The 12,918-nt window shown below is 46.2% G+C and overlaps 1 protein-coding gene across 1 annotated transcript in view; it reads right to left on the bottom strand.

The window, feature by feature from the left end:
• itpr3 (inositol 1,4,5-trisphosphate receptor, type 3) overlaps nucleotides 1-12,918 on the bottom strand; it is a 218,530-nt gene that overhangs the window by 109,679 nt on the left and 95,933 nt on the right. Inside the window, exons 20-26 of the mRNA XM_061693945.1 lie at nucleotides 11,712-11,963; nucleotides 7,227-7,371; nucleotides 6,999-7,143; nucleotides 4,967-5,169; nucleotides 4,034-4,154; nucleotides 3,879-3,933; nucleotides 3,635-3,800 (exon numbers count right to left, since the gene is read on the bottom strand). Coding sequence (XP_061549929.1) covers nucleotides 3,635-3,800; nucleotides 3,879-3,933; nucleotides 4,034-4,154; nucleotides 4,967-5,169; nucleotides 6,999-7,143; nucleotides 7,227-7,371; nucleotides 11,712-11,963 — 1,087 coding nt within the window. The remainder of the gene's footprint in view (nucleotides 1-3,634; nucleotides 3,801-3,878; nucleotides 3,934-4,033; nucleotides 4,155-4,966; nucleotides 5,170-6,998; nucleotides 7,144-7,226; nucleotides 7,372-11,711; nucleotides 11,964-12,918) is intronic.

Here is a 12,918-nt window from a genome sequence, read left to right as displayed (position 1 = left end):
TTGTTGCTTTGGCTTTGTTTTTTTTGTGATTGGATGAATGAGTTGGGGCATGGAGCCAGTGGAAGGAGGACGAGGATTGTGTACCTAATGTCTGCAGGATGAAGGCTGCCAGTTGAAAGAAACACCCGTTGGATGTTTTCTTTGGCGACATTAACTGTTAATTAGAGGATGGACAATTACATTATATGGCCTGTCTACACTGTTACAGGAGGGTGTTGGGGGGAAATTTCTGACGGCTGATGAGGATTAAATGCTGCTAGTCAGATAGAGTTGGGGATGCCTTTTCAGATGACCGTGCAGACCAGTGTGTTCTACTAGCATGTGTATGTGTTCACTGTGATGGGTTAACTGCAGAGAACAAATTTCGTGTGCATGCATGCATGTTCATGACAATAAAAAGTAATTGTTCTTCTTCTTCTTATTTGAGGATACGCTTTATTATTTTGTCAGTGACCATGCTATCATTCTAATTTTTAGTAAAAGATTGCCACACCCTTGAGGCACCTTTAGCAGTTTGCTGCACAAATCCACCACCTGATGATTTCAGCGAGACGTGCATGTTTTTGGCTACACACGACTGGCAATTAATCAACCTAAGTTACAGTATAACCGTACGAGTTTGAGCTTTAGGTTTAGGGCTCCCAGAAGCAGGACAAAAAAGACTATGTCTCGTTCCTCCCAGTGCAATTAGGTTGCTCATGTTCTTATTGCACGACCACTGCATATTTGCACGTTGCACTTCTTACAATACTTGGAATAAATTTAGATTTTTGGTAAGAGCTCTGGACTGAACATTGTTAGTGATGCTGCGTACGGGTGCAGTGTTTCTTTTACTGTCTTGTTTTTCATTGTGTCCAACTTTTAGACTTTTAATAGGGTCTTATTCTCACTGCTGATTTTGCCATTATGTATCTTTCCCTTCTTGTGTTCCTGCTGCAACACACATTCCAATAAAGAGATTCTGATTCTGACTGGCTGGCGTTCATAATATCACCACACTTGAAAAATATAAAAATCTATTTCCTAATTATGACAAAATTTGAAAAACATCCATCCATCCATCCATTTTCTGAGCCGCTTCTCCTCACTACGGTCACAGGCGTGCTGGAGCCTATTCCAGCTAACACTGGGCAGGAGGCGGGGTACACCCTGAACCGGTTGCCAGCCAATCGCAGGGCACATACAAACAAACAACCATTCACACTCACATTCACACCTACGGGCAATTTAGAGTCATCATTTAACCTAGCATGCATGTTTTTGGGATGTGGGAGGTAACCGGAGTGCCCGGAGAAAACCCACGCAGGCACGGGGAGAACATGCAAACTCCACACAGGCGGGGCCGTGGATTGAACCCCGGTCCTCAGAACTGTGAGGCAGACGCTCTAACCAGTCGTCTACCGTGCCGCCAAAATTTTAAAAACAATTGAAAAAAAAAAAAAAAAGTGTTAGGGTAAAGAGTTAAGGCCTCTTTATACAACCTACAATCTCGGGCCTAAATGACTACACGCCTGTTGCCTTGACATCTGTGGTCATGAAGTCCTTTGAACGTCTCATGCTGGACCACCTCAAGAGCGTCACAGGTCCCCTGCTGGACCCCCTGCAGTTTACCTACTGAGCGAACAGGTCTGCGGATGATGCTGTCAACATGGGACTGCACTTCATCCTTGAACACCTCAACAGTGCAGGGACCTACGTGAGGATCCTGTTCGTGGAATTCAGCTCAGCGTTCAACACCATCATCCCTGAAATGCTTTCATCCAAGCTTCTCCAGCTCAGCGTCTCACCTGCCATCTGCCAGTGGATTTACAACTTTCTGACAGGCAGGACACAGCAGGTCAGGCTGGAAGAGACCACCTCATCCACACATAGCATCAGCACTGGAGCGCCCCAAGGTTCTGTATTCTCTCCGTTGCTCTTCTCTCTCTACACGAACGACTGCACCTCAGCGTACCCGGCTGTCAAACTCCTCAAGTTTGCAGATGACACCACTGTCATCGGCCTCATCAAAGACGGTGACGAGTCTGCATATTGACAGGAAGTGGAGCGGCTGGAGCTGTGGTGCGGCTGACACAACCTGGAGCTGAACATGTTCAAGACTGTAGAGATGATCGTGGACTTCGGGAGGCATCCTTCGCCACAGCTGCCCCTCACGTTGTCCAGCTGCCTTGTGTCAACCGTCGAGACCTTCAAGTTCCTGGGAATTACAGTCTCTCAGGACCTGAAGTGGGCGACCAACATCAACTCCTTCCTCAAAAAGGCCCAGCAGAGGATGTACTTCCTGTGGCTTCTGAGAAAGCACGGCCTGCCACAGGAGTTGCTGAGGCAGTTCTACACAGCGGTCATCGAATCGGTCCTGTGTTCTTCCATCACAGTCTGGTTTGGTGCTGCTACAAAAAAGAACAAACTCCGACTGCAACGGACAATCAAAACTGCTGAAAGGATTTTCGGTACCCTACCCACCCTTGAGGACTTGCACGCTGTCAGAACTAAGACAAGAGCGTGCAAAACCTGAGGGAAGGAGCTCTTCCAGCTCCTTCCCTCAGGTAGGCGCTACCGATCAATGCAAACTAGAACTAGCAGACATTCCAACAGCTTCTTCCCTCTTGCGATAAATTTTTTAAACACCTAACCTACAATTCCATTACAACATGCTGGCAATTTTTTGACTTGAGTTCATGGTCACATTTCTGTGGGGCCAATTATATATTGCTCGTGCACTCACTGTAGTAGTCTCGCCACGCTGCACTATTTGCATATCTGTTGTTGACCAATACTGGCCACTCATGCCAGAGTAGCATCTGCTCCATTTGCACACTGATTGAGGAGTATCTGCAACATTTGCACAACCAACATTGTCCCAGATTATCGCGCTACTCGTCACTTTAAACTGCATACACTCCTTGAAGTCTCGGCGCCCTTTGCACAATGGTCATTGCACCGGACTATTGCAATATTAGTCATTCGAACTGCTCTAAGTGCTAGAGGACTCTGCATCTTTTGCAAAATTGTCAAAGAAAAAAACTATAATAATAAAAAAAATTATAATAATAATGCCAATGCTTTACCAGATAACTAGCAACCCTTTATTGCTCAGTGACTGTTTTTTGTCAATGTCTCAAAAGTGTTCTCTGTCAATTGTTGTCGTACTAGAGCGGCTCCAACTACCGGAGACAAATTCCTTGTGTGTGTTTTTTGGACATACTTGGCAAATAAAGATGATTCTGATTCTGATACTCCCGCGGTTGATCGGCCGACAACGCCCGAATTGCATCACGTGACCAACGAATTGCCCCTCTGCGTCGCTTGACGCGCACACGGCAAAAATTGTTGCTCGCGTAGAATGCCACAGTGAATCATCTCTGGTGATTGGTCCGTTTTAGTCACATGCTGTGATGATGTAATCAGCGCTCCTTCCGGTTCCACATAGGACCTACGCCACTGCCTTCTCGATCGATTTTGATTCTGTCAGACAACATTTCAGGTGACATGCCTGCACTGCAGCTTTGGCAGTGGTGAGGGGCGGGCAGCTGCTCCCCCACCCAAGGCAAGTGCCTAGTCGCCTAGCACTGCCAAATCATTATAAAAAACTCAGTCCTTATCCCCTATGGAAACCAATAAGTGAGTGAGTAACCTGCTTGAAGGTGTGCAGCACTTCCTGCCTCTGGCTGAAATGTCTGAAGAGCAGCTGCAAAGCTCCGGACACCAGCGGCGGATACTCGTGCATGGTGAGGTGGATCAGGACGCGCAGGAACATGCGGCCGCCTTCGTCATCCACCTCCAAAATGCTGTTCCCCTTCCTGCGCACATGCACACATGCATACACATGCAGTCAGACACAAGACACACATTTACACGTTTCACACTCTCTGACGTACCCGACTCCAAACATGGCCTCTGCCTGCTCTCCAATGTGCTGTAGGTTGATGGTGGCTGCAGGAACAGACACTTGTTAGCTTGAAGCTCATAACCACCATTGCGTTGCCGGTAGATCTCCAGCCGCTCCCTGCCTCCCTCGTGAGGCGGCATGCACCTGCGTGCTCCAAACTGGTGGTGGCATCAGCATCGGCCAGCGGGTAGACGTCCACAAATTCCTTCTTGAAGACGGACAGCAGGAAGGACAGACGGTAGTCCAGACGCACATTCAGGATGAACTGACGAGGACATGACAGTCAACCACCACACCAGGGTGCCGTGCTCCAAACGGATACAATCATCTCATCCCGGAAGTTATCGGACAAATGAGTAAAGTTACGCAATCACAGTAATCATCGTTTTGTGCTAATATTCTATGATTATAAAAATAGTGTCGTTGCTTCCCTTTAAAGGTGCTACAGTATATAAATGATTAATAATAATAATAATATTGCATTATATTATAATGCTGCGATTGGCTGGCAACCCGTACGTTGAATCCGAAGTTAGCTGGGAGAGGCTCCAGCTCACCCGTGAGTGTAATGTGGATAAGCGGTACGGAAAATGGGTGGAACGTTTTAGTTTCTAAAAAAACAAATAGTTAAAGTTTGATTTAGTGGAAAAAATAGACAGTAGGCCTGCTGACATTATTGTTATTTATAATGTGTTGTTGTCTTCTTTATCTGTATTAAAAATACGATTCTGCAGGTAAAGTAACACAAATAAGTGAAGTAGCGGAACACATAGACATTAATATTGTAACATACTGGGAGTCATTCCTTTTAAATGAAGAAAAACACAATATATTGCTAAAAATGACATTGGAAGTCACTTGGACAACACTAAAGTAGAAGCTTTTAATGCTAATGGTAGTAACAGCTCAACATGGCGACTGTATGAAAGAAGTGGGCAGAGAAGAGGGGCTATAAGTGAATTCTTACAACTTTCCAGCAGGAGGCAGCTCAGTGCTCTACCAACCTTCATGTTTGATTTTATTTGCCTACTGTTCAAGTGGGTAGAGTTAACGGTCACTAATCACAGTCTCACTGACCTGCAGGATTTCCAGAATCTTCAGCTTTGTGTCCATTACTGTCAGGCCCATCTTGTCGATGCTGTTTTTAGCCACTCTTTGTCCATCAAGCACAAGACCTGGCCCTCGGCCCCCCACCCCACCAAATAAGGACTGCTTCCTATTGAGGACCATGGTTGTCATCATCTGGCCCATGCCATGAATGGAGCGTTTCACGTTTTTCCCTTAAGGGCAGGAAAAAGAGTGACAATAGTGTGACGTTCTGCAACGTTTCAAAATAAAATCATCAAGTATTGTTTGGAGATTTGGATCAATAAAGGTAATTTATAGTAGCAGTGGAGCTCGATATCGTCACCAAACACAATGTTGATGCCACACGGCTTCCACCTCCTGTGATACAGTAAGGACCAGTATTTCCTAAAAGTCTGTCTGCATTGCCTCAGAGAACTCCTTCCATGTCAGAGTTTTTGCCACCATAGCTGCATTCCTCTTGGCCTGCTGGTACTCGTCAGTTGCATCTGGAGTCCTACAGGCCAAAAACACCATTCCGTTTCAGCTTGACAGTATACCTCATCGTTGGTGTCCACCAACAGATTCAGAGAGTCACAGATCCGGTTGGCCGCCTCAAGAATGGAGGCAAAGAATATGGCTGAGACGTGGTCAAAGTTCTGCCAGATGTGGGAGTTGAAACTCGTAAAGTGGAGTCAACAGACCCTCACAATATGTTTGGATCTGCCAGGCCTGCCGGGCAACCTCCCCCAACATCAGAGACAATACACCACCAGATGTCGATCAGTTGACAGCTCCACCCCTCTCTTCACCCGTGTCAAAAACGTGGCTGCAAGTCCGATGACATGACCACCAAGTCAATCATCGAACTGCGGCCTAGGCTGTCCTGATGCCAAATGCAAATATGGACACACCGATGCTTGAACATAGTGTTCATTATGGACAATCTGTGACAGAAGTTCATTAACCAAGTACCACTCAGGTTCAGATCGGGTTCCTCCCAATCACGCCCTTCCAGGTTTCACTGCCATTGCCAAGGTGAGCACTGAAGTGCCCCAGCAGAAAGAGGGAGTCACCTGTTGTAGTGCTCTCTTGCACCCCCTCTAAGGATTCCAAAAAGGGTGGGTACTCTGAGCTGTTGTTTGGTGCATAGGCAGAAAGAACAGCCAGGAACTACCCCCCCCCAACCCCCACCTGGAGGCAAAAAGAGGCTACCCTCTCTTCCACCAGGGTGAATACTAACGTACATGTTCACTGAGCCATGGAACAATAAGTATGCCCACAACTGCTCGGCATCTCTCAGCTGGAGCAACACCAGAGTGGAAGAAAGTCCAACCCATCTCAAGAGGACTGGTTCCAGAATCAAAGCCGTGTTTCGAGGCATATCTAGTCGGGGCTTCTCAACCTCGCACACTAGCTCAGGCTCCTTTGCTGCCAGAGAGTTTGTTCAGAATCAGAATCATCTTTATTTGCCAAGTAGGTCCAAAAAACACACATGGAATTTGTCTCCGGTAATCGGAACCGCTCTAGTACGACAACAGACAGTCAATTGACAGAGAACACCTTTGAGACATAAAGATCTTTTTTTTTGAGCTGTGCTTTGTCTGGTCCCTCACCTAAGACCTGTTTTCACTGAGTGACCCAACCAGGGCCATAAAGCTTCCACCAACTTGGCATTGAGGATTATTGGTACACACAAACCCCTCCACCTCGATTAGGTGACAGCTCACGGAGGGGCAAATAGAGATGCTAATAATTAAAAAGGGAATCCTTGTGCTTGTTTCTCCGGAACAGAAATATACGTTGTTGGTCAATGTAGCCATACTGTGATAACAATCTAAAGACTAGAAGACTGGAACACATGGAACTCATGCTGACATAGTGGCAATACCCGGTGAATTTTTTCTGAGGGGGGAAAAATAAGTGTCTCTTTGATGTGTGGTGTCATTTTGTTTAAGTGGATTCATTTTAGAGTGAAGGCCATTATTGGACAGGAAGAGACAAGACAGGTTCTGACTGGCCATGACGTTTGCTGGCAGGTCACCTGTTCCGTCATCATGGAACAGTGCAGAGCCATGTGAAGGGTTGGGCCCACAGTCAATGATGCCCAGCAGTGTTCTGGTGAGTCGCAGCAGCTCAAAGAAGCTATAGAAGCCGAAGTAGATGAGATGTCGGGCCAAACTCACCACCTGCACAGGAAACAGGATGGAAGTCAGATGAGGAGGAAAAAACTGCAGAGAAAGTCCCAGTGGTGCCTGAGGCGCCCACGGACCTCGTAGGTCAGCTTGTTCTTCTCCTCATTGTGAAATGGCAGCTCCTCATTCAACACGTTGTTGAGATACTCCTCCATGAAGACCATGGTGTTAGCAAAGCGGTTCTTCTTGTTGTCTCTGCTGTCATCCATATTGGAGTCGTAACTGAGGTGGGAACACAACATAATTTGTTTAAATGGTACATATGATGTAAAGTGACTTGTCACAGTCTTGTAATACTGTAATAACGGGGTACAAATACTTAATTACTGTACTTGGGTATTTATATTTCTGGCAGCTTTCACTTTTACTCCACTGTATTTCCGAAATAAAATGTATACTTGTGAACATTCATCAACCATTTAATACAAAATAAAATTTGAAGAAAGTGTTCGTTGACAAAGCACAGAGCGGAAAATTAGTCCTGCCTGTACTGATGTGCAGAGGTGGGTAGTAACGCGCTACATTTACTCCGTTACATTTACTCAAGTAACGTTTTCCATAAACTGCACTTGACAGAGAACTTTAAATGCACCGCACTTTTTACTTTTACTTGAGTATTTATGTGAAGAAGGTACTTTTGCTCCGCAAAGACACAATGTAGCTCCTTCTGACTTTCGCTGTACTTTTCCATCAACATCCTGGCATACATGTCATCATATGCCTCTTGTTTGGCCTTTTCCACCTCTACCTTTGCCATACGTCACATCTCAATGTATTCCTTGTAGACTTCAGGAGGCATCCTTCGCCACAGACAAGAGTGTGCAAAATCCTCTTGGACCCGCCACATCCTGGTCACCAACTCTTCTAGCTCCTTCCCTCAGGTAGCCGCTACCGAACATCCATCCATTTTCTGAGCCGCTTCTCCTCACAAGGGTCGCGGGCGTGCTGGAGCCTATTCCAGCTATCATCAGGCAGGAGGCGGGTACACCCTGAACTGGTTGCCAGCCAATCGCAGGGCACATACAAACAAACAACCATTCGCACTCACATTCACACCTATGGGCAATTTAGAGTTGTCATTCAACCTACCATGCATGTTTTTGGGATGTGGGAGGAAACCGGAGTGCCCGGAGAAAACCCACGCAGGCACGGCGAGAACATGCAAACTCCACACAGGCGGGGCCGGGGATTGAACCCCACTCCTCAGAACTGTGAGGCAGACACTCTAACCAGCCTCCAGCCGCTGCTACCAAACAATGCAAACTAAAACTAGAAGACATTCCAACAGCTTCTTCTCTCTTGCCAGCAACTTTTTAAATAGCTAACTTATAATTCCATTGCAACATGCCACCAATTCTTTGTCTTGAGATTGTTGTCACATTTCTGTCGGGCCAATTATACATTACTCGTGCACTCACTGTCGTAGTCTCGCCACGCTGCACTATTTCCCAAACGTTTATTGAATGTTGTTGAAAGAAAAGGTGATTTAACACAGTGGCTTATGAATAACTGAGCAACTCAGGGAAGCTCCTTTTATACCCAATCATGGCACCCACCTGTTCCCAATTAGCCTGTTCACCTGTGGGATGTTCCAAACAGGTGTTTGATGAGCATTCCTCAATTTTCTTAGTCTTTTTTGCCACCTGTCCCAGCTTTTTTGGAACGTGATGCAGCCATAAAATTCTAAGTTAATGATTATTTGCAAAAAACAATCAAGTTTATCAGATTGAACAGTAAATATCTTGTCTTTTTAGGGTATTCAATTAAATATAGGTCGAACATGATTTGCAAATCATTGTATTCTGTTTTTATTTATGTTTAACACAATGTCCCAACTTCATTGGAATTGGGGTTGTATTACGACATGCTACAAATGTAACAGCCATAGCCAGCTACATTGTTTACAGTGCTAATACTACTGCAGTTTAGTTTTGCTCGTGCTACTATTTTACTAGTGCTGCTATTTTGCTGAAGCTGAACAGTATTCTCTGTGATTATTTATGACAACTACGCTCTTTCATGGGCTCACCACCTGTGGGAGGAACCATGGGGGTCGGGAGCTCTGTGAGCTTGGGGGCGGCCAAAGACAGGGATCTTGGCAGTCCAATCCCTGGCTACAGAAGCTAGCTCTAGGGACGTTGAATGTCACCTTCCTGGCGAGAAAAGAGCCTGAGCTCGTGTGTGAGGTCGACAAATTCCGACAGGACATAATCGGGCTCAGATCAACACACCGCTTGGGTTCCGGTACCAGTCTTCTAGAGAGGGGTTGGACTCTCTTGCACTCTGGAGTTGCCCACGGTGAGATGCGCAGAGCGGGTGTGGGTATACTGATTGCTCCACGGCTCAGTGCCAGGGACTCCCTCGTTCTGCTGGGGCACTTCAATGCTCACGTGGGTGATGACAGTTAGATATGGAAGGGCATGACTGGGAAGAATACCTTGCCTGATCAGAACCTGAGCGGTGTTCTGTTATTGGACTTCTGTCCTCATCATGGACTATCCATAACGAAAACCATGTTCAGACAAAAGGGTGTCCACGTGTGCACTTGGCAACAAAAGACACCCTATGCCGCAGTTTGATCGAGGAAATTCTGGTCCACCATCTGGCATCTCAGGAGGGCGAAGCAGTGCACCATCAACACGGTGTATAGTGGGGATGAAGTGCTGCTGACCTCGAATACTTCGAAGACCTCGAATACGTCGAAGACCTAAATTCTCCCGACACGCCTCCCCAGAAGGAGGCAGAGTCTGAGGACTCTACGGTGGGTTCCCCTCTCTCTGCGGTTGAAGTCACAGAAGTGGTTTAAAAGCTCCTCGGTGGAGGGGCCCCAGTGGTGGATAAGATCCGCCCCGAGTTCCTCAAGTCTCTGGATGTTGTAGGGCTGTCCTGGTCGACACGCCTCTGCAACATTGCATGGACAGTGCCTCTGGATTGGCAAACCGGGGTGGTTGTCCTTTTTAAAGAAGGGAGACAGGAGGGTGTGTTCCAACTATAGGGGACCACACTCCTCAGCCTCCTGGTAAGGTCTATTCAGGGATTCTGGAGAGGAGAATCCATCAGGAAGTTGAATCTCTGATTCAAGAGGAACAGTGTGGTTTTCGTCCTGGCCACTGAACAGTGGACCAGGTCTACACTCTCAGCAGGGTCCTCGAGGGTGGATGTGAGTATGCCCAACCTGTCAACGTGTTTTGTGGACTTGGAGAAGGCGTTCAACTGTGTCCCTTGGGGAGTCCTGTGGGGGGTACTTTGGGAATATGGTGTACCAGATTCGCTGATGAGGGCTGTTCGGTCCTTGTACGACCGGTGTCAGACTTTGCTCACCATTGCCAGCAGTAACTCAAATACGTTTCCATGGAGGGTTGGACTCTGCCAAAGCTGCCCTTTATCTCTGATTCTATTCATTACATTCATGCACATAATTTCTCGGCACAGCCGAGGCGTTGAGGGATTCCGGTTTGCCGACGTCAGAATTACGTCTCTGCTTTTTGCAGATGATTTGGTTTTGATGGCCGCATCAAGCCACAGTATTCAGCTCTCACTGGAGCGGTTCACTGCGAGTGTGAAGCGACTGGGATGAAAATCAGCACCTTCAAATCTGAGACCTGAGACCTCAGTCGGAAAAGGGTGTAGTGCCCTCTCTGGGTCGAGGAAGAGATTCTGCCCGAAGTGGATGAGTTCAGGTATCTCGAGGTCTTGTTCACGAGTGAGGAAATCGAGCGGGAGATCGACAGATTGGTGCTCTGTCTGCAGTGATACGGACTCTGTATCGGCCTGTCGTGGTGAATAACGAGCTGAGCCGAAAGGCAAAGCTCTCGATTTACCGGTCGATCTACAATCCTACCCTCACCTATGGTCACGAGTTGTGGGTCGTGACCAAAAGAACAAGACCGTAGATACAAGCGGCCGAAATTCATTTCCTCCGCAGGGTGCCTGGGCTCTCCCTTTGAGATAGGGTGAGAAGCTCAGTCATCCGAGAGCAGCTCAGAGTCGAGCTGCTGCTCCTATACATAGAGAGGAGCCAGATGAGGTGGGTCAGGCATCTGGTTAGGATGTCCCCTGGACACGTCCCTGGTGAGGTGTTCCGGGAAGGAGACCCTAGGGACAACCCAGGACATGGTGAGAGACTACATCTCCTCGCTTGCCTGGGAACGCCTCAGGATGCCCACGGAAGAGCTGGACGAAGTGACTTGGGAAAGGGAAGTCTGGGCTTCCCTGCTTAAACTGCTGCCTCCGCAACCTGACCTCGGATAAGTGGAAGTCAATGAATGGATGGACTTTCATAATTGCATGCCATTATTATTTTAGAATCTCGCTCATGTACTTCAGTGAGATTTGATCAGACTCGAGGCAGGGGGTTGAGAGGGGTGGGGAAAGTGCAAGCGCCCTCTTTCAAGGTATATGGAAATAGTCAAAAAAATTAGATATCATATTTAAATTGGAATTGGGCACTGGAACTTCAAGTGTAAATCTAGCCTTATGAATAAATCTTCCAATCACAACAAATATAGAAACCCCCACAACCCCCTCCACCACCACCACCGCCCGTTACCCAAAAGACTGACTCCTTGATAGTGATGGAGGTGGGAATCTCGGTCCAGAGTCGGGCAAACTTGACAGGCGTGACCAGTTCCTGCGGGTCTCGATCCACGTGGGCATGCAGCATCAGGCGACAGAAGGACGCACGCAGGTCGAAGGGAAGTGTCTCATCCATCATGCACAGGAAGATGAGCTCCACATCCAGCTGCTTGGAGATCTCATCGATGGCCAGATATTGGCGGTCCAAACACATTCTGGCGAAAAGCTTCAGTTGGTACCTGTGCAGATGACCACAAGTCTAACACACCACACTTTGATAACAATAATGTCATTAATGTCAATCATGTCCTTCATCCCATAATCCATATATTACGGAGAAGTATTGAGGCCACATTGAAAGAAAAAAACAATACACCACACAACACTAGTGGTAACATAAGGAGAATAAATTCTCATATACTGTATTTTTAAAATGAAAAGTTGTATATTTTCATGATTAAAGTCATAGTATTATGATAATATCGTTACATATTTAAGGAATAAAAAGTCATACATTTTCAGACTAAAAATGCATATGTATTAAAGTGATATTACAAAAATAAAGTATGTTTTAGAGATTAAAGTCGTAATACTACCGGAATAAAGTCAGATTTTCTGAGCGATAAAAAGTTACATTTTCAAAATAAAGTGTTTTCTATTTTTTAGACAAAAGATTTATTACAAGTCCGTTTTTTACGTAGAAATCTGTATATTTTCTAAATAAAAAGTTGCACTTTTTAAAATTAAAATCATAATATAAGAAATAAAGACATGTTTTTAGAGATGAAAAAAATCATACAGTATTTTCAAAATAAAATGTATATATTTTTTTAGATTAAAATCATAAAATTACAAGAATAAAGTTGCATAACTTTACATAAAAAAGCCAGTGCAAACTATAGGCCGGTCCCAAGCCCGGATAAATGCAGTCACAGGAACAATGAATATCAGTTGGACATTTCGCAATTTGCCGTGTTGAGTTAAAACATTGGCACGGTGGACGACTGGTTACAGCGTCAGTCTCACAGTTCTGAGGACCCGGGTTCAATCCCCGGCCCCGCCTGTGTGGAGGTTGCATGTTCTCCCCATGCCTGCGTGGGTTTTCTCGCAGGTTAGGTCCAGAATTGGCAGATGTTGTTTAATGGTGCTGTGGCGCAATGCACGCAGAGAATGGGACTGTTGTATTTCCAGGTC

This window comes from Phycodurus eques, chromosome 1, assembly GCF_024500275.1.
Source record: "Phycodurus eques isolate BA_2022a chromosome 1, UOR_Pequ_1.1, whole genome shotgun sequence".
NCBI classification, from domain to species: domain Eukaryota; kingdom Metazoa; phylum Chordata; class Actinopteri; order Syngnathiformes; family Syngnathidae; genus Phycodurus; species Phycodurus eques.
The sequence above is the reverse complement of the archived record's forward strand: the minus strand, read 5'-3'. Positions and strand labels throughout refer to the sequence as shown.